This window comes from Vipera berus, assembly GCF_964194415.1.
Source record: "Vipera berus genome assembly, contig: HAP1_SCAFFOLD_202, whole genome shotgun sequence".
Classification (NCBI taxonomy): domain Eukaryota; kingdom Metazoa; phylum Chordata; class Lepidosauria; order Squamata; family Viperidae; genus Vipera; species Vipera berus.
Genome location: NW_027673530.1, coordinates 37,915 through 60,075, shown reverse-complemented (window position 1 = coordinate 60,075; position 22,161 = coordinate 37,915). Strand labels below are relative to the sequence as shown.

The window sequence follows — 22,161 nt, the reverse complement described above, 5'->3', positions numbered from 1 at the left end:
TTTTTCCCTTAGTTCTCGGTTGGATCTCTTTGCAAACTTTCCATCCGTTACTTCTAGTCCTGCCTTCTGGTGCTTTGGAGAATAAACGGATGCCCTCTTCCCTATGACGGTCTTTCAAGTATTGGAAGACACCCCTAGTCCTTCTCTTTGTTCTTTCCCTCTCTGGGCAAGAAGGAAATGCTGAGGAGATATTAGGAATACGTAGCTTCTCCTGTACCCTGACATGGCTGAGTAGCCAAAGGAGGAGGTGGCACCAAACCATTTCTTAGCTCCTTATGTGCCAACCACCTGGCGTAGCAGCACCTTTGCGTGCAACTTTCCTTTTTGATCAAAGAGTCTCTGTTCGCAGAGGAAGGAAAGATCCTTGTCCAGTTCCAGAACCTATCGCCATGGGACAGTCTTCTCCAACTTGGTGTCCTTCACATGTTGAATGGGAATTCTCGTAGTTGTAAACCCTGTTATATCTGGAAAGTACCCCTTTATGAAAAGCCTGGATGGTACTTTAAATAACTAGAACTGGCATTAGGAGGAAAGGGAATCTTGCTAATTCAACAAGATTGCTGTGTTTTTGCTGATTATCATTTGCCAGCTGACTTGTGGGGCTTCTCTAGAGTGTCCCAGAAAGACTGTTACTTTCCTGAAGGAAAACTGAGTAATTATATGCTGGAGGATTCACAAAAACAAATAATGCATAGAAGAATGTCTAGAATAAAAACCAATGAGGGCACAGCTATAGGATTCCATCTTAAATATGGTATTTTTACAGATTCAATTCCTTAGCTATTGATCTTTCTTTCTTTTTGCTTCTTTCTTTTCTTCCTTCCTTCCTTCCTTCCTTCCTTCTCTCTTCTCCTTCCTTCCCTCCCTCTCTCCTTCCTTCTTTTCCTTCCCTCCCTCCCTCCCTCCCTCCAATGCAAACAAGGCATTCTCCTGCACTTACACTGCGGAATTCACGGAAGGGCACAAACTGGACAATATCCCGCACGGCCTCCTCGCCCGTGTACGACCGAAGCATGCGGTTGTCTGCATCCAGAAACTCCATGGCTGCAAAGTCGGCATTCCCAACCCCAACGATGATGACAGACATGGGCAGCCTGGAGGCCTGTACGACAGCATGCCGTGTCTCATCCATGTCGCTAATGACCCCGTCGGTGATGATCAGGAGGATGAAGTATTGCTGGCGAGGGAAAGCAGAGAAGAAAATCAGATCACTGGGGTGAGGTGACCAGTACGTTTGTATTAGAGTAGGGGGGTGGGGGGGTCTCCAAACGTGGCAACTTTTAAGACCTGTGAACGTAAGACAACCACGTGTCAATGCTCAGCCATCCAAGGTCACGGTTGCCCCAAAGTCGCTTTTTCAAAAGGCAACTGGACTTCCTTTGTTTTTCCTGGAGGACGTTTTGCTTCTTATGCAAGAAGCTTCTTCAGATCTGACTGAAGAATGGAAGGATTCGTGATATCAGAAGTCACCAGGGGAGCAAGTATAATCAGGCACGATTATACGATTATCCCCGGCTCGGGATTGGTGAGGGGAGGTCTATTCCCACATAGAGCATTTTAGACGCTTCCTTAATTATCATCATCACCACCCTCCGACTGAAGCACCGTGCAATTTTAATCTGATTAAGCATTCTTCTTTTCTCCGTGAGACCTGCTCCTCCCTTCAAAGGATGCCACAGGGGGGCAGAAGCAAAGGGGGATCTGGCAAGTGCAGTTGCCCAAATGAAAGGTGAATTAAATTGGGTCCTGATTAGATCCACCAGGAAGACGAGAATATCTCTACCCATCGTGCAGGTAATTACAGGGCTGGGATTGTTCAGAAGGCTTCTTTTTACAGGCAGTGTGAATCTGAATGAGGATCTGCAGAAGAATAATAAAGATGGTTGTGTAACAACCAAGGCGGAATTTGGGCAGTGTGTTTCTATGCCACAAATGAAGTTGGCTTCACAGGACCCTGTACGCACACAGACAAATCAGAGCTATAAGCCACCTTTAAACCAGAGTTGGCTGTTTCTGGTTTGGAAAACTAGACTCGTTAGATGCAACGGCAGCATTAACTCACGTTTGGATGACAGCTTCCTAGCTTTCTTACCTTCTTTTATGAAGGCACATGGGTTGCATGTGGAAGAAAATGGTTGGTTTGCATTACCATTTACAACATCAGGAAGGTATTTGTCAACACAACTATGATGCTGCCGCCCACTTCAGAGTGGCAGCACACAAAATGCAAAGCATCATGCTAGAGGCCAAATGTGCAAAAGTTTAACCCCGAGAATGGACGCCTCGCACTTGTTTCAACAGCTCCTCCTAGTCACTGGCTTGAAACTCTTGTGAGCTAAAAAGAGTATTTTTCCCCCCAAACATTCAAAACAGAATCCAAGTCAAAGGTCCTTGGAGCTCTCTGATTGGTTGTTTACTTGCAGATGTTTCATTATCCAAACTAGGTAACATCATCGGGAGGGGGAGGGGGAGGGAGAAGAGGGAGGGGGAGGAGGAGGAGGAGAAGAAGAAGAAGAAGAAGAAGAAGAAGAAGACTACTGTGAAGTCCTTGATTCTCTCTGAGCTTGGTGATTTTCTTGCAGACGTTTCATTAACCAAACTAGGTAACGTCATCAGTGCTAGAACTTCGCGCCCTTGTAGCACCGATGATGGCTAATGAAACTTTGGCTAATGAAACATCTTCCCAGAAAACAACCAAGCTCAGAGAGCACCAAGGACCCCTCATTTCAACCCCGAGCTACAAATATTCTCCTTTATTAGAATCCAAGTCAGGAAGGTGAAATAGCAACGATTGGTAAGAGAACTTACGCTGGCAGATTCCTGCTGGGTTGCCTGGGCCGCGAACCGAGCCACGTGATTAATGATGGGGGAGAAATTGGTTGGTCCGTAAAAGCGAATGTGAGGCAGGCAACTAGAGTAGGCCTGGACGATGCCTTCCACACCTTTAGAAGACGGAGAAGAGAAGGCAGCGTGAAGGAGGCAACTCCCAATGGCACTCACGCGAGGCAAAATCCATTCCAATTTGATACAGGTAGTCCTCAACTTACGACTTAGTGACTGAAGTTCTAACTTACCCAGTTCTGAAGTTCTGATGGGATAATATGACCTCATTTCAGGCTCAGCAACCGGCCTGCATTTGCAGCCATTTGTAGGGTCTCAGGATGTTTTTGCTCAAAACTGGCATTTACTTCCATTTTTCAGCAAACATGAGGTTCACTTAATGACCATGGCATTTGCTTAGTGACCGTGGCAGTTGATTTACGATTGTGGCGTTCGCTTAATAACTGCCGCAAAATCAGGTTGCAAACTCAGGTTGGTCATATGGGTGGCCCATTTTATGACCATTGAACTTACGGCCATAACGGGCAGGCTCCACTGCAGTCGTAAGTCAAGGACCATCTGTCATCCTGTGCTTCTCAAGTAAAGGTTTCCCCTATCCAGTTGTGTCCGACTCTAGGAGGTGGTGCTCATCTCTGCTTCCTATCGAGGGAACCAGCATTGTCCTAAGACCTTTTCCATGGTCATGTGGCCAGCATGACTATATGTGCCGAGGTGCACAGAACGCTGTTACCTTCTCACCAAAGTGGTACCTATTCATCAACTTGCATTCGCATGCTTTCGAGCTGCTAGGTTGGCAGGAGCTGGAGTGAGTAACGGGAACTCACCCTGTTGTGCAGCACTTGGGTCTCAAACCTAAGTTTTTCAGCTTTCCCTCTAAAGAAGCTCAGTGTCTTTAACCACTGAGCCCTTTGCTCCTCAAATGTTGTTGCTGTTGTTAGCTGCGAAGTCGTGTCCGACCCAACACATACTTTGCCTAAAATATCTTGTTTCCTTGCCTTTCTGTTTTCCTCTTTCATTCTGCCAGAGGCCAACAGCATTCGTACATCAATTCATATCCTAATTTCATTTGACTGACAGGTCCAGGATACTGCATCAGCCTAGATATTAGGGTTCAAAGTCCTCAGTGGCTGAACTCAGCCAACCTTGATGTATTCAATCGGCTGCAGTTAAACCCAATCATTGTCTCCAACACTGTTGGAGCTTAGATGAAAAAAGCCTCACCGACCTTTTTTTAAAACTCTTTTCCCCCCACTTCGTTTGCATTTTCCTCCCAAGGCTTTTGAAGAATCTGGTGGCCTCTTGTTTTTATTCCTTTTAATTTTTGTTGCAGAGGCCACAAGGCATGGTTATTCCACTCCCCATCCCCCTTTTATGTTTACTAGTATTCTGTGACATTTATCTCAAAGATTGCCTTGGGTCAGGAAAAGATCCTGCATTTTGATGGTGACTTAGTTTGATTTATCAAGGAAACTTCCTTTAACGGTCTAAAGGGCATTCTTGGTTGGCAGTTGCTCTGGAAGATCACTCAGAAAATACATGTTCAGCCTTGTTCCTTACCATAATACATAAAATACATACATTTATTTGCAATGTTTATTTATTCATATCTAATGGTTAAGATGTTGGCCTAAAAACCAGGAGGCAGTGAGTTCCAAGTCCCACCTTAAGACATGAGAACTGGCTGGTTGACTTTGGGCTGGTCACCAGGAGACACTGAGTTCTAGTCTCACCTTAGCCATGAAAGCCAGACGGATGACTTTGGACCAGTCACCAGGAGATGGTGAGTTCTAGTCTCACCACAGACATGAAAGTTGGCTGGGTGACTTTGGCCAATCACCATGAAACCATGAGATCTATTCTCACATTAGCCATGAAAACCAGCTGGGTGACTTTGGGCCAGTCAGCAGGAGGCAATGAGTTCTAGTCCTGCTTGAGGCACAAAAGCAGACTGGATGACTTTGGGGCCAGTCCCTCCCTCTCAGCTCAACCACCTCACACGGTTATTGTGGGGAAAATAAGAGATTTCAAGGACTTGCTTTCAAGCCACTATAGATGCACTTACCAAGGCAAAAAGGGTTGGTGGGATTAAAGTTAATGGCAAATTCATGAGAAACCTGCAAAAAAAGAAAAGAAAAACAAATTAAATTTTGGCTTTTTCATAAGCCTGAAGCATCTCTTGACATCAAAGCTTTCAGACAAGCCTTGGGACAGCGTTTACACAAATATTGTAAACCGCAGACAGATAACAAATCATGGCTGCATTTGCGCCGCATTCTAAGCCAAAAGAAAGTAAAGGATGGTTTATTATGATAATCTCAGTCACATGACCCCAGGACACTGCAGTCATCGTAAATGCAGGCCAACTGCCCAAGCGCCCAAATTCTGATCACCTGAGGGATGCTGCAATGGTCATAAGTGCGAGGTCTAGTCGTAAGTCGCTTTTTCACGTGCTGTTGGAAGGGATGCTGAATAAATGGGTGTAAGTGGAGGACTAACTATATAAACAGATTTGATAACTCTTCACCTCTTACAACTTTATAAACAAATATCGCTTCTTCCCATGGCCCATCCCTGATGCAAATTCATAAATCATCAGCTGTTCAGCAGCTGTTCATAAAGGGTTTCCAGAAAAATCTGTCTATCTTCAACTTTATGGGAAGCAAACCCAGGCCTTTTTTTTCCCCAGGCAGAGCTTCTTCCTCTCCTCTTTCCAAAACAGCTGGAATCTCGAGATATTCTTTGACATTTGCAGCACGATTCCTGTGTCAACCAACCGTCTCCTCCTCTTGGTTCTGTGAGACTATTGTGCAGCTCCATAGCAACAGGAGCATCCATAGAACGAAGCAGGATCTATTCATCCCTTGTCTTAAATGTTCGTTTCCATTTATATCCGAGTTTGGGCTTTATTACAGAATACAGAATAACAGAATCGGAAGGGACCTTGGAGGTCTTCTCAGTCCAGCCCCCGACTCAAGCAGGAGGCCATGTGCCATGCTGGACACACGGCTCTCCAATCTCTTCTTGGAAACCTCCAATGATGAAGCACCCACAACTTCTGGAAGGAAACTCTTCCACTGTTCTGTCAGGAAATTTCTCCTGATTTCAAGGCTGCTTCTCTCCTTGAGAAGTTTCCATCCATCGCTTCCTGTTCTGTCTTCAGGTGCTTTGTTTGGAGAAGAGGTTATCTCCCTTTTCTCTATCATGTCACCTTATCCAAAATAACCTTTCGGGAGACACCACTGTTCTGTATAACAAATAATGCCGTTGTGTGTATTTTTGCTCTCCCCTTGTCTTGCATTGGCGAATCCGAGTCAGACGTAGAGGACAGGCTGCAAACATTCTGCCCTGGGTCATGTGACTGGATGGTCATGTGACTTGGCATGGAGGAGTTGGTAAATAGGAGCCACTGCCCGATTCCTTGTCCCATAAGGAAGCACCTGAGTATATATATTTTTTCCTGCAATATTATTCTCCACAGCCACAATCTAGCCCATTTAACTGAATAACAGAGTTGGAAGGGACCTTGGAGGTCTTCTAGTCCAACCCCCCCCCCCGCTCTAGCAGGAGATCCTATTGCCATTTCAGAAGAACGACTCTCCCAATCTCTTCTTAAAAACCTCCATTGATGGAGCACCCATGATTTCTGGAGGCAACTCATTCTACTGATTAATTGTTCCCACGGCCAGGAAATTTCCCCGTAGTTCTAGGTTGCTTCTCTCCTTGATGAGTTTCCATCCGTTGCTTCTTGTCCTGCCTTCAGATGCTTTGTAAAATAGGTTGACCCCCTCTTCTTTGTGGCAGCTCCTCAAATATTGGAAGACTGCTATTATATTACACACACACCCTTTTGTTGTTGTTGTATCCTTGTTTTGCTGCTTTTCTCTCCAGTCCAAATTTGGGCTTCTGCTGTTGTGTTCCTGGAGAGAAAATCTGTCCACAGACTGAGTCCTGCAACCTTTACATAACTTCTTTCCAACATTCTGTTGGGTTGGAAAGGAAAAAAAAGGAAGACTACAAAGAGCTAAGTTAATAGCCTGCCTGTCTTTTGAAGGGGTGTTAAATGAATGGTGCTTTTATTTTTATTTTTTTACTCCTGCAGGCTGCAAAGCAAAAAAAAAATTCGAAGCAGGTACCCAAGATCTGATAACAGAAAATCTGCCTCATTTATTGTTCATTCAGACTAAAAATACACTAGAATTGGGCCAGCAAGGGGGTCTCTTCTCTCAGAAGAGTGAAACTACAGGATCTGACTTTTAAATTTCCCTCTTAATTCTTTGATTCTGTCTCGGCATTCCGCACAACCCATTGAACTTCTAAATACTGCCATTCCTGACATTTTTCCTTCTTCCCAGCAGCCCTTAATTAGAGAGCAAACGTCTCTTGGGAGCTTTGCCTGATAATTTGGAATTTTAGATTGAAACCGGCTGCCTTAGGAAATAGACTGAATCTTTCTTCTCCGTAGGGCAGGAAAACCAACTTCAGATTATCCTTCCGACCTATATGGGCCAAAAGATCTCCTATCTGAAACCTTCAGAAACCAAACAGCAACATCACCCATTCGCCAGTCCTTCAGCTTCATTTTAAATTCTGTTACAGTGCCAGGCCCCTTCATGGATTACTGCCTTGTCGTGGCGAAGGGGCTTGCGTAATTCAATGAAGCTATGAGCTATGCCGTGCAGGGCCACCCAAGACGGACAGGTCATAGCCGAGAGTTCTGACAAAACGTGATCCACTGGAGAAGGAAATGGCAACCCACTCCAGTATCTTTGCCATGAAAACATCATGAGAAAGGCAGGGCTAGATGAATCAAAAGTTGGAATTAAGATTGCCGGAAGAAATATCAACAACCTAAGATACGCAGATGATACCACTCTAATGGCAGAAAGTGAAGAAGAACTAAAGAGCCTCTTGTTGCGGGTGAAGAAGGAGAGTGCAAAACTTGGGTTGAAACTTAACATTAAGAAAACCAAGATCATGGCATCTGGCCCTCTCAATTCCTGGCAAATAGATGGGGAAGAAATGGAAGTAGTGACAGATTTTATTTTCCTGGGCTCCAAGATCACTGCAGATGGGGACTGTAGCCAAGAAATTAAAAGACGCTTGCTCCTGGGGAGGAAAGCCATGACAAATCTAGACAGCACACTAAAAAGCAGAGACATCACCCTGTCAACAAAAGTGCGTATAGTCAAGGCTATGGTCTTCCCAGTTGCAATGTATGGCAGTGAAAGCTGGACCATAAGAAAGGCTGAACGCCAAAGAATTGAAGCCTTTGAACTCTGGTGCTGGAGAAGACTCCTGCGAGTCCCTTGGACTGCAAGGCGATCAAACCGGTCAGTCCTAGAGGAGATCAATCCTGACTGCTCTTTAGAAGGCCAGATCCTGAAGCTAAAACTCAAATACTTTGGCCACCTAATGAGAAGGAAGGACTCACTGGAGAAGAGCCTAATGCTGGGAAAGATCGAGGGCAATAGAAGAAGGGGACGACAGAGAATGAGGTGGCTGGATGGAGTCACTGAAGCAGTAGGCGTGAGCTTAAATGGACTCCAGAAGATGGTAGAGGACAGAAAGGCCTGGAGGAATGTTGTCCATAGGGTCGCGATGGGTCGGACACGACTTCGCAGCTAACAACAACAACACAGTGCCAGGGGCCACAAAACCAAGCCAAGTTGCAAGAGGAAAAAGGATAAATGCTCCAGGATGGGATGAGTCATTCCTTCAGAAGAACACCAAAGGTTTAGTCTTAGGACATAGAATAATGCAGAATACAGCATACCAGAGTTGGAAGGGATCTTGGAGGTCTTCTAGTCCAACCCCCTGCGGGAGACCCTATACCAATTCTGCACAAATGGCTGTTGAATCTGAAGGGACCTTGGAGGTCTTCAGAAGGCAGTCCTCGAAGTTACGACCACAACTGAGCCCAAAACGTCCGTTGCTAAGCAAGAACGTTGCTAAGTGGGTTTTTTGCCCCATTTCACAACCTTGCTTGCCACAGTTGTTAAAGGAATCGCTGACGTTCTTAAGTTAGTAACCTGGTTGTTAAGTGAATCTGGCTTCCCCATTGACTTTGCTTGTCAGCAGGTCACAAAAGGTGATCACTTGGCCTTGGCTGGCTGGGGATTCTGGGAGTTGAAGTCCACAAGTCTTAAAGTTGCCAAGGTTGGACGCCCCTAGTATAAGGTTTCCTGCTCGAGCAGAGAGTTGGACTAGAAGACCTCCAAGTTCCCTTCCAACTCTGTTATTCTGTATTCTGTTCTTTAATCTTAGCAATTTACCCAAGGCTATTTATGACCCAGATCTGAAGTTCTGGTGGCCAGGCCCCCCCACCCCAGCCGTCATAAGGTAAAGGTAAAGGTTCCCCCGCACATGCGTGCTAGTCGTCTCTGACTCTAGGGGCCGGTGCTCATCTCCGTTTCAAAGCCGAAGAGCCAGCGCTTGTCCGAGGACGTCTCCGTGGTCATGTGGCCGGCATGACTAGACGCCAAAGGCGCACGGAACGCTGTTACCTTCCCACCGTAGTGGTCCCTATTTTTCTACTTGCATTTTTACATGCTTTCGAACTGCTAGGTTGGCAGAAGCTGGGACGAGTAACAGGCGCTCACTCTGCTACGCGGCACTCGGGATTCGACCCGCCAAACTGCCGACCTTCTGATCGACAAGCTCAGCATCCTAACCCACTGAGCCACCGTGTCCCTCATTCCAGCCGTCATAGAATCCCATTAATTTTGATCTTAAAAAATCCCCACTACATTCAATGGATTTATTAACAAGGCTGTCTTTGCTTTGTGACTGTTGCATTTGCTTTACAACCTCTGCATTTGCTTAGCGACCATTACAAAAAAGGTGATAAAATCAAGTACAGTCATGTGGTGACTCCCTTAAGGACTGCCACAACTTAGAATCGTAATTCCATGCTTAACTGCGGTTGTCAGTTGGAAGACTTCCTGGGATGGCAATCAGACGAAGACCTAACAGATGCATTTACACAACAGCCTGAACTGCAGAATGTGTTGGGGTTTGTCGTGATGTGTAAACCCAGCTTCTGGAGTTTTGATTCCAGATATTGTATAGAACTCTACTGCAACAGGTTGAGTAACCAGATTAAAAGGGTTGTGTGAATGTAGGTCCTGAGAGATTCAAAGACAACCAATGGCCACCAGGACCGACTAAGGAGTTGAACCTCAGTTATCCTAATAAATAAAAATTATGACAATGACTCCATTAGTTTAAGCATCTTCCATCTTTGTGCCCTTTGCAAAGATGTGGAATTCAGCTCCAAGAATTCCCCATTCTTCCTGGCTGCTGCTAAGCATTCTGGGAGCTGAAGTCAATCTCTCTTTCGGAGGGCTGAAAGAACAGAGGCAAGAAGGAACCACTGGAACCGTAATCCCTGTTATGTATTAGGCTTAATGGAACATCTTAAGCACTTGCATAGCAGCCACCACCAGGGGGCGTTGAACTGTAACTGTTTTGGCGGGAATGAGTTTCGGCGGGAAACAGAGGTTCAAACCGATTGGTTGGTTGTGTACCTGGCCAGGTACTGGCCAGGTGTATAAAGAGTGCAGGTAATCCCTATTCCCCAGTACAGTCACTTCCACCAATAAAGAGCTGATATGTTGTACTCATCGTCTTGGCGTCCTTCCTGCTATCCAGAACCCACTACACAACAATCCCACCTAGAGATGAAACATGCTAAAGCCAGCAACCCCGATTTACCTTCCAGTCTGGTGGGAGCTGGGCCCCAAATCCCAAGGCAGGAAACATTTTGTCTCTACAAAAGAATCGAGACGAAACAGAACAAATGTGAGTGGCCCAGTGAGGAAACGCCCTTTGCCAATCCTGCCTTCTCCCATCTTTAACATCTCAAGGCAAAGGGCTCCCTGTAATGAGGGTTGAAATGAGGGTTCCTTGGGGCTCTCTGAGCTTGGGGGTTTTCTTCCAGACGTTTCATTACCCTGAGTAGCTAACATCATCATTGCTAGTAAGGAGTGAGGTTTGCGGGGGGGGGGGGAGGAGGAGGAGGATTGCAGGGTCCTTGGTGCTCTCTGAGCTTCCATTGCTAGTAAGGAGTGAGGTTTGCCGGGAGGAGGAGGAGGAGGAGAGAGGAGGAGGAGGAGGAGGAGGAGGAGGAGGAGGAGGAGGAGGAGGAGGAGGAGGAGGAGGAGGAGGAGGAGGAGGAGATTGCAGGGTTCTTGGTGCTCTCTTAAGCTTGGGAGTTTTCTTGCAGACGTTTCATTACCCTGAGTAGGTAACATCATCAGGGCTAGTACGGTGTGCGGAATGCAGTTTGTTGTCATTTTATATTCTGATGGCTGCCCTGTTAGTGATGGTGGGGGCGGTCTTAGACATTCTTTGGCTGTTTACTGTTGATGTTACCTAGTTTGGGTAATGAAAACTCTGCAAGAAAACAACCAAGCTGAGAGAGCACCAAGGGCCCCACAGTCAAAGTGCTCCCTATCTGAAACGGCTGTGCAAAATCCCTCGTCTCGTCTGGGCCAGCAGCAACTCAGCGAGTAAGTTTTGTTTTCAAACCACTTCTGAAAATGCTCAGAACTGCCCTTTTGCCACTCCAAACTTGACATTCCCAACGAAACACTTGGTGTGTGACCTACTCTGTTACACTTACGTGTCGTAGTCTTGGATAATCTGGCCAACTGCCCAGATGGCCGAAAGGTATTCGTTGGTCCCCATGGGGTTAATGTAGTGCAAGGACGTCGGATCCCGAGGATTTCCGTTGGATGCCGTGAAGTCAATTCCAACCTGCATGGAAAGATGCCAAAGAGACCGCGTTTCATTCCTGAAGTTGTTGTGTGGGAAAGGCGAGGCCGGTTGAGAGATTCAGCCAGGGGCTGGACTAGAAGACCTCCAAGATCCTTTGCAACTCTGTTATTCTTTATTCTGTAAAATGAGAAACAGCCTCCTTTGACCAGAAAGCATCATCGGCTGAATTAGAAATAGAAAAACAGGACAGATCCCCCACTGATTTGGATTGATCTTTGACTCACAAGAGCTGGCCCACAATTAGCTGGCTTTATCTGGGCCTGGAAGCTAAGCAGAATCAGGAGCTGTTAACATCTGAATGGGAGTGGACCAGGAAGGGGCAGAGCTGCAGACCAGAAGCATTCTGGGGAAAAATGTTATGCTCCTTGAGTTTTGACCATAATTGGAATTGGAACTTCCATCATGAAGCAAGGCAGTCATTAAGTCAGTCATGCCCAATTTTATGACCTTGTTGCTATGGATGTTAAGTGAATCATGCAGTCACTAAGCAAATCCAGATGCCTCCATTGGTTTTGCCCCTTGGAAAGGTCACAAATGGAGATCACGTGCTCCTGGGATACCGCAGCCCTTGTAACTACATGCCAGTTGCCAATGGCCCAAATTTTGATAATGTGAATGCGTGGATGCTGTGACAGTTGTAAGTATGAGGACCAGTGATATTTCCCTTTTTTTAAAGGCCTGTTGTAACTTTGAACAGTGGCTAAATGAATGATTACAATTGGAGGAGTGTCTGTTTGCAGACGTGACAGGAAAGCTGTCAGGAGTTGAAATCGACACTGCAAAAGTCGGAAAGGGGATATCCCTTCACCCTCTAAATTGCCGCTCACCCCTGAACTAAACCACTTACTTCTATGCCCCCCAGGGTTAAGCCCAAACTATGTAGGGCAAGGGTGTCCAACATAGCTGGTTGAGGAATTCTGGGAACTGAAATCCACGGATCTTAAAATTGCCAAAGTTGGACCCCCTTCTAAAACATCCCCTAATCTAACCTAGAAATAAAAAGAAATTTCCTGACATTGGCAACAATTAACCAGTGGAGCAGCTTGCCTCCAGAAGTTGTGGGTGCTCCAACACTGGAGGTTTTCAAGAAGAGACTGGACAGCTGTTTGTCTGGAACGGTATAGGGTCTCCTACCTGGGCAGGGGGTTGGACTAGAAGACCTCTAAGGTCCCTTCCAACTCTTGTTATTCTCTATTCTGTATTCTTCCCTGATTTCAGCTTGAGACAGATACCCCAGGTCCTGGTTTTGCCGTTTCATCTGTCCTGAAATGGTGTCATTACACAACAGTTCATGCTGCAAAGAACGCATTTGTGCCCGTTCCCGTTTCTATGGCGATACTTCCTCCCTTTTCCTGTGTGTCTCCTTAAGTCAACACAACAAATCAAAACTGAAGCCCCACATTTGTGCGCAGTGCTTCAAAACTCCTGCGGGCTCCATGCCTTGAAAGGTTGGTTTGGCACAAAGGGTTGTGAGGCCAAAATTCATAGCTTTCCCGGGATACCAAATCAGCTGCGGTGGGAAGAAAGATTAAAATTCTCTATAGCACACAGGAGATATTGGCAAACTTTTCAGGATATAGTACTGAAGTTTTAGAATACATTAGAATTAGAAGGGACCTTGGAGGTCATCTAATCCAACCCCTTGCTTCAGTAAGAGACCCTATACCAGGGGTAGACAACCTTGGCTCTTTTATGACTCGTGGAGTTCAATGGGGGTGGGTGGGTAGGTAGGTAGGTAGGTGGGTGGGTGGGTGGATGGATGGATGGATGGATAGATAGATGATAGATAGATAGATAGATAGATAGATAGATAGATAGATAGATAGATAATAAGAGATGGATAGATAGATAGTTGATAGAGATGGACAGATGGATAGATAGATGGATAGTTGATAGAGATAGATGAACAGATGGATGGATAGATAGATGGTTGATAGAGATGGATGGATGGATGGATGGATAGATGATAGAGATGGATAGATGGATAGTTGATAAGAGATGGATAGATGGATAGATAGATGCTTAGTTGATAGAGATGGATGGATGGATAGATAGATAGATAGATAGATAGATAGATAGATAGATAGATAGATGATAGATAGATAGATAGATAGATAGATAGATAGATAGATAGATAGATAGATAGATGATAGTAGAGATGGATAGATGGATAGTTGATAGAGATGGATAGATGGATAGATAGATGCTTAGTTGATAGAGATGGATGGATGGATGGATGGATAGATAGATAGATGATAGATAGATAGATAGATAGATAGATAGATTCATTCATTCATTCATTCATTCATTCATTCATTCATTCATTCATTCATTCATTCCATTCATTCATAGGCCATTTCTGAGACAAATCCTGGCAGATTTCCTTTTTTTCTGGCATCAGCCACTGTTTTCAAACTATAAAAGGCAAAAGGGTTCAAGGGAGGAAACTTTCGGGCTTAAGCCAGGCAGATGCATCTTACAGCTGCAGCTTTGGAGATAAAACCCTCCAGGTCCCTTTCATAAAACCCGGCAGGGCTGAAATCAGCAGGAAACCCGCAGACACTGTCACGTAAAGAGGCAAGGCAACGTTTCCTCAAGTCAAGCCTGACTCTCAGGGACTTTATGACTATGGGGGAAAGACCTCGGCCACGCCATGCTGCCTGGATGAGAGGCAGCCTAGGCCAGAGCTGCAGAGAGAGCAAGCCAAACGTCTCAGAAGGGACCCTCCCTAATTTGGGGGGGGGCTGTAGAAGAGATGGGGGAGGGAGAGATGCACTTCCAGACTACAAGATTCTGTTAATGTAGTTTTACAAGAAAGTAGAATTCCTTTATATGGCGCCGTTTCCTTTCTAGTCAACCTGGTAAGGCTGACAGTGACATATCCACGATAGTGTGGAAACTGTTTGGTCACCCTATCTTGATGGACAATTTTTCAATTTTTCTACTTACTGTGTTTCCCCGAAAACAAGACCGGGTCTTACGCTAATTTTTGCTCCAAAAGACGCATTAGGGCTTATTTTCTGGTTAGGGCTTATATTGGGGAAAATACAGTACTAAATGCGTCCATCTGGCTGACGAACTTAACTGGGGCTTCTTTGGGGTGGGGTCTTATATTACGAGCGTCCTGAAAAATCAGGTTAGGGCTTATTTTCCAGTTGGGTATCACATTCGGGGAAAGACGGTATCTACAGCGCTGACATTCCTAACAATGAGAACAATTAACTGATGGAATGGGTTGCCTTCATAAGATGTGGGCGCTCCATCACTGGAGACTTTTAAGAAGAGACTGGACAGCCACTTGTCTGAAACGGTATAGGGTCTCCTGCTTGGGCAGGGGGCTGGACTAGAGGATCTCCCAGGTCCCTTCCAGCTCTGTTATTCTATGTTCTATGTTCTACATTTCTTGGCAGCTGTCAGGCACAAGGAAACAGGAGCCAAGATAGAATTCAAAAGCAATGCGAGTTTATTCCATGCAACCTATTGCCAAGCATCGGATCTACTAACGGTCAAGACAAATTGGCATTAGATAAGAGCCAACACACTTCAAGGGGGGGGGGCTGGACTTAGGTCTCTTTTGGATGTAGGGACTTCAAACTGATGATGAGTTTGCCCCACCCTGAGGCTCAGCCTGGTCATCTCCTACAGTAGCTCCCCAACAAAATACCTACCAGACCAGACCATGCTTAGCTTCTAAGATCAAACAAGGCCCACCAAAACTTGAGGAATAAAAATGAGAAAACCCACATATTATGCCCACTTTCTACCATCAGTGATTCTCAAAGCTGTGGAAAATGTTGTAAGTGTGGTCCACAGCCCCCACAAACTGCCAGCCTGGGTGTAAATAATTTAAAGAGTACCTCTTCTCCCAAATGGTTGAAATAATATTAATATTATTATATCTTATTAATATTAATATTTTCTATTAATATTGTTATATTGCATTGCATATTATATTATATTAATTCAACATGCTCCTCCTATTGCCTGCTACTTCATAAAGCGGGATACAGTGATAGATTAATTCAACAGTAACTTAACTTTTCTTTGCTTCAATATTTGGACTCCTGAATCCACCCGAGCTATTTTCCAAGCGAAACCAATTCCTGGTTTGGTCAAAGAAATCTGACCGGACTTTTCAGGGACATGATGTCCCAAATTAATTCAGAGTGAAAATGTCTGAAAGGAAATTTGGATGTTCTGCCTTAGGCAGCAGCATGCTTTATCCCATCGTTACTTGTACGTGCCTAATTGGAACATAATTCTTCGTTTGTTCAAGTAATGAGGTTACCAAGGAAACGTGCATATGAAATCATAACAGAAATGGTCAGTGTGTGTGGGGCGAAGCAAATCCAGCCTGGTTGTGGATTCCTAGGCCGAATAAAGTGTGTCCACAGATGTGCTGCATTGCTTTCCTTAAATCCCAAGGACTGGGTTGGTGTCACTGATTTTTTTTTTTAAATGTCAGGACACAACTGCAATCCGAATTGCAACAGATGGGTTCCACACCCTCAAGCTCAGACTCGGTAGAATCACCTTGAGATTTATAATTCCCCTTTATGCAGCAGTGGATCAAAATAATCTTTGTATATCAGTCCCAAAGGTGTTTTTTCAAGAGGCAACTGGAGTTTCTTAGTTTTTCTTTAAAGTCGTTTCGCTTCTCATCCAAGTAGCTTCTTCAATTCTTCAGTCAGAACTGGAAAAAAAAACTTCTTGAACGAGAGTCCCAAAGTGCCTTTTCAAGAGGCAACTGGACTTCCTTGTTTTTCTTTGGAGACGTTTCACTGCTCATCCAAGAAGTTCCTTCAGCTCTGACTGAATGGTGGGGAAGGGAAGGATTTATATTCCAGCAAATGACCAGCCATCTGCAAGAAGTATAAATCCTTCCATTCCCCACCGTCCAGTCAGAGCTGAAGAAGCTTCTTGGATGAGAAGCGAAACCTCTTCAAAGGAAAAACAAGAAAGTCCAGTTGCCTCCTGAAAAAGCACTTTTGGGATAACCATGATTTGGATGACTGAGCATCTCCATAGACGCTTCGTGTATCAGCTTTACCCATGATTCCCAATCTTGACTTGAACCACAGTGTGAGAAAAACCTGGTGCAGATATGACTCGAAGTTACTGTATTTAGAAGCTACAAACAGTCCAGAATCCAGAATTTGGGGAGCCACGTGGTACATTCATGTAATACTTCTGCTGTGAGCTGCACTGACTTCTTCTAGTGGAAAAGCAGAAGACCACTGTCATTTTGAGGAGTTTAGTGAGCTACTTTGATTTCTCCTTCCTATTAAGAAAAGTCTAGACCAGGGGTAGGCCACCTTGGCTCTTTTATGACTCGTGGACTTCAACTCCCAGAATTCCTGAGCCAGCATGGCTCAGCTTGGAAACCTCTGCCTTTCCCCTCAGCACGGTTGGCTCAGGAATTCTGGGAGTTGAAGTCCACGAGTCATAAAGTAGCCTAGGCCAGGGGTAGGCAACCTTGGCTCTTTTGTGACTCGTGGACTTCAACTCCCAGAATTCCTGAGCCAGCCATGCTGAGGGGAAAAGGAGTGGCTTCCAGGCTGAGCCATGCTGGCTCAGGAATTCTGGGAGTTGAAGTCCACAAGTCATGAAGGGGCCATAGTTCCCCCATGCTGGCTCAGGAATTCTGGGAGGTGAAGTCCACGAGTCATAAAGCGTCCTAGGCCAGGGGTAGGCAACCTTGGCTCTTTTATGACTCGTGGACTTCAACTCCCAGAATTCCTGAGCCAGCATGGCTCAGCTTGGAAACCTCTCCCTTTCCCCTCAGCGTGGCTGGCTCAGGAATTCTGGGACTTGAAGTCCAGGAGTCATAAAAGAGCCAAGGTTGCCTACCCCCTGGTCTAGACATTTAGAGTTCTTTCTGAGCTAGCTTGCTTGATATTTTTTTTACAGATAGCCCTCAGAATAGTTCATTTAGTGACCGTTCAAAGTTACAATGGCACTGAAAAAAGTGACCTGATCGTGACTTGCAACCACTGCAGAATCCCCATGGTCACGTGACCAAAATTCAAGTGCTTGCTAACCGGCACATGTTTATGACTGTTGCAGTATCCCGGGGTCACACGATCCCCCTTTTGTGACTTTTTGACAAGTGAAGTCAATGGGGAAGCCAGATTCCCTTAACAACCAGGTTATTAACTTAACAACGGTGGCAAGAAAGGTCGTAGCATGTGGGCAAAACTCCCGCGACCACTGTCTTGCTTTACGACCTTGCTTACCACCATTGTTAAAGGAATCGCTGAACTTCTCAAGTTAGTAACCTGGTTGTTAAGGGAATCTGGCTTCCCCATTGACTTGGCTTCTCAGAAGGTCGCAAAATGTGATCACGTGATCCCGGGAGACTGCAAAGATCATAAATATAAGCCAGTTGCCAAGCTCTCGAATTTCGATCACGTGACCGTGGGGATGCTGCGACTGCCCTAACTCTGAAAAATGGTCATTAAGTGACGTCGTAACTTTGAACGATCCCTCAAGGAAGCGTCGAGGACCACCTGTATGGAATGGAGGATTCCCCTCCTGGCTCTTGCGTGATGCAAACATCACCTTTTTCTCCACTGTTCATCCTCCCAACGTGTTGCTAAGTGGGTGGCAAACGTTTTGTTGGGGTTTCGTCTAACCAGAGAGCAATGCACACCCTGTAATTTTGTGGGCCACGGTGGGGCACATTTCCGCTCAGGAAAGGAGCCTTTTTCCAACTTCCAGGCATCGCTGATGCTTTAATTAATGCTGAGATTTAACCGAGAGGGCACAACAGTGATTATGTTGTTAGCGTTTATGGAAAGAAAAATCACCAAGATCCTTACCGTAAACATTAACTGGCAGCCTCCGAGGATGTAATCCAGGAAGGAATAATCTCGGGTGATCTTAAGGATGAGGAGGAAGATTTGAGAGGAGAGAAGGAAAGGAGAAAGAGAGCAAGTTAATGCAAAGCAAGACTGTTTCACAAAACATCCGTTTATGGCTTTTTGTAAATTTAAGCCGTGTGGACTTCAACTCCCAGAATTCCCCAGCCAGCAATGAGAATTCTTACTCTTGGGGAAAATTCTGGGGGTTGAAGTCCACACAGCTTAAAGTTGCCATGGTTGAGAAAGACACTTCTAATTTGAATTTCCTAGCAGCCGTCACATTTCCAAACTCTGTGGCTGGATTTACACCACACGTTTCTCTTTCAGCGAAGGGAAACAAAACACAATCGTTCTCCAATGTGATGTCAAAATAGCACATCATGGTTTCAAGTCACAAGTTGGAGGTGGAGGGGTGGAGCTTGGGAATCTGACCATCCCCTGCATCACAAACCACTTAACCATGGTTTTTTACTTCGGCCTGGAACATTGTGTGTGCTCAGCTGTGCAATATATCAAAAGCTGCAGGTTGGAGATGTGTGTGTATATGAGACATTGCCAGCAAGATTGCTGTTTTGTGTCAACAAAGGTCTTTGTTGTGCAAACATTCTCCTCGATTCTCTTCGACAAGATTTGTCTGAGAAAGTTCGTGATGTCTGAATGGTTAGTAAGCTATCACCTATGGCAGTGTTTCCCAACCTCGGCAACTTTTAAGATGAGTAGACTTCAATTCCCAAAATTCCCCAGTCTTCACAGGATCACAGCAAGGCTGAGGACTGTAATGGGAAAGTTTGCACACCAAGCTAGCCGAAGGTCAAATGGATGCAGAAACCCTGCATTGAGATGTTGTGTGAATTAGGCCAATGCATGAAACTTTAATAGGCTTTACGTGTGGCCTTCAACTTATGGCCATAAAGGAGCCTGCCCATTATAGTCATAAGACGTGACTGTCGCAAAGCAGATCATCTTGTGGTGAAACCCAAATTTGCAATCTTTTTTTTTGCAGAGCTTCTTAAGTGAGTGCCACAGTTGTTAAGCCCACTGGGAGTTGTTGATGAATTGATAAGTACATGGTTGTTAAGCCCACTGAAAACGGTAAATGCAGAGGTGCTTTTTCAAAAGGTAACTCGTCTCTCTTGGTTTCCCCCCCCCCTTGGAAGATGTTTCGCTTCTCATCCAAGAAGCTTCTTCAGTTCTTCAGAACAGAAGATGCTTCTTGGATGAGAAGCAAAACACTTTTTTCTTCCTCAAAGAAAAAACCAAGTCCAGTTTACCTTTTGAAAAAGCACCTTTGGGACAATCATGACCTGGTTGACTGAGACTCTCCATAGGCATTCTGTAAACGGAGATTTTTCAGCAAAAACATCACAAATCACAGCCACATGTCCATGGGCAAAAGGTCATAAATGACCAGCATCAGAAATGTGGCCACATGAGTTGAGAGGGGGAGCTGATGGGATGTCATAACTTTGAACAGTCGCCACCTGACCGGATGTAAGTCAAGGACTGCTCGTATGTATTTTATGCATGTATGTTACGCTTCATTAAGTGCATTGGGATTTTACATGGGGTATGAACCCAGGGCATAGTGTAGAATCAATGTGGAGTGGGGATCAAATCTGGATCATTAGACTGTGCTGTTCTAGACCGTTTTAGCTCATTGATGTTTTATCTCATTTATTCGCTCCTCTGGGCTGAATAAGAGGGGGAGGAGAGAGAGACAGACAGATATGACATATGCGAAAGTACCGGTGTTCAGTCCTAATGTAAATGCAAAATGATAGGCAGAAAAGAGTAGAGGTTCATTTATTTACTTAGTGACCGTTCAAAGTTACAACGGCACTGGAAAAAATGACATATAATCATTTTTCACACTTACAACCACTTCAGCATCACATGATCAAAATTTGGATGCTTGGCAACTGGCATGTATTTATGATGGTTGTTGCAGTGTCCCGGGGTCATGTGATCCCCTTTTGCGACCTTCCGACAAGCAAAGTCAAGGGCAAAGCCACTTGACACTTAACAAGGGTGTCACTTAATTCCCACAGCATTGTCTCATTTCTCATTTCTTCTCACCTTCTCATCTTTCCTACTGTCTTCTCCTATCGGTTTCTTATGATTAATCATTTGTTGTTTGTAACTTATGATCAATGATTGTTAATGTAGGATCTATGACCTATCCCTTTGTTGTTTGCATGTGCACTGAGAGCTTATGCACCGGGGACCATTTCCTTGTGTCTCCAATCACACTTGGCCGATAAAAAAAATCTGTTCTATTCTAACTTAACAACTGCAGTGACTCATGTAACAACTGTGGCAAGAAAGGTCATAAAACAGGGCAAAATTCACAATAAGTCTTGCCTGGAAGCAGAAATTTGGGGCTGAGTTGTGGTCGCTAAGTCGAGGACTAGCTGTATTCTCCAAAGCAGGAGTCAAGAGATGGACTAGATCCTTGGCCCATTTGCAAAACTCTGGGCTGGCCTCCGAGCTGACGGTGACTGAGACCCTGGGTGGGGGAGCAGACCTCACCCTACTTGCAGACCGCCTGCCGAAGCCCCATCTGACTCATCCAATTTGGTGCAATGGCAGGTTAATCAGGCCTTGTGTTTGTCTTCATCCTGGCTTGTCAGAGTTGGCATTTTAGAAATTTATTGCATTTGTCCCAGAGTTGAAACCCTTGCCCTTCTGATGATTAGATGCCACTCCGGCAATCTCGGCATTATGTCAGTAATTATGATTTTAATGCAAATCTGAAAGCGGTTTAGCAGTTATAATCCATCAAACTGAAAAGCAAAGATCTTCAGAGTCTAAAAGAGTGAATAACTCAAGAGGTTTTATATTTCAGAAGCAGAGGAGATGTTAATTTATTGACGGCAGCGCCGAGTTAAGTAACAGAGTGCTTTGGGCACCATCTTCTGAGAAAAGGTTTATGCATATTTATGCATTTGTACTCCTTGATAATATACCACTGAGGGTGCAAAAGGACTTCTCCGCTACAACACACTGTGGCATTTGTACACTTTTACTGATATATCTCAGTATCTCACCTCTACCTTCCCTTACGCTCAGACATTTTAAAAAAATATTTCAGTTCTGAGACTATAATACAGGCAGTCCTCGGCTTTGTTTAACTATTTTGATATTCGTGAAGGATCGCTTTCAGAAAAGAATATAAACTCAGGTGCGGTCTGGGCTTCATTACAGTCACAAATCCAGGACTACCTGTATTTGAAATCATCCATACGGCAGGGCAAAACTACAAATTCCACAGCTTTCCCCCACCTGCCCAATACTCTCCTGATGGGCTGTCTGCTAAATCAAAGCAAGGCTATGGCATACACTTAAAAGGAGACTGGAAAGCCTGCAATGGTGGACTCTGTCTGGCAAGAACAAAGAATGCTTATTCACAGGCAATACGCCCCTGTAAAGCTTGTAAAATTCCGGGTGGTTAGAAAGCTGATAAAATAACAAAGAGTTAAACGTCTTGCAGAAGTTAGGAATAGATATGGCCTGGAGCAAACAGAATGTGTATTAGATAACTCCTGAAGGCTTAGGAATAGGGATGGCTAGAGACCAATAGAATCCTTGTTAGATCATTATTAAAATGTTTATTAGATGATATTTAATAATAATAATAATGGTAAAGTTGTAAGGGACCTTGGAGGTCATCTAGCCCAAC

At 44.9% G+C, this 22,161-nt stretch overlaps 1 protein-coding gene across 1 annotated transcript in view; it reads right to left on the bottom strand.

Moving 5' to 3' along the window:
- Positions 1–919: 919 nt before the first annotated feature.
- The window catches only part of LOC308679331 (copine-2), a gene marked incomplete at both ends in the record, with an annotated part of 41,808 nt that continues 20,566 nt past the window's right edge, over positions 920–22,161 (bottom strand). Inside the window, 6 exons of the mRNA XM_081346938.1 lie at positions 920–1,177; positions 2,809–2,942; positions 4,904–4,955; positions 10,555–10,609; positions 11,465–11,598; positions 18,441–18,500. Coding sequence (XP_081203064.1) covers positions 920–1,177; positions 2,809–2,942; positions 4,904–4,955; positions 10,555–10,609; positions 11,465–11,598; positions 18,441–18,500 — 693 coding nt within the window. The remainder of the gene's footprint in view (positions 1,178–2,808; positions 2,943–4,903; positions 4,956–10,554; positions 10,610–11,464; positions 11,599–18,440; positions 18,501–22,161) is intronic.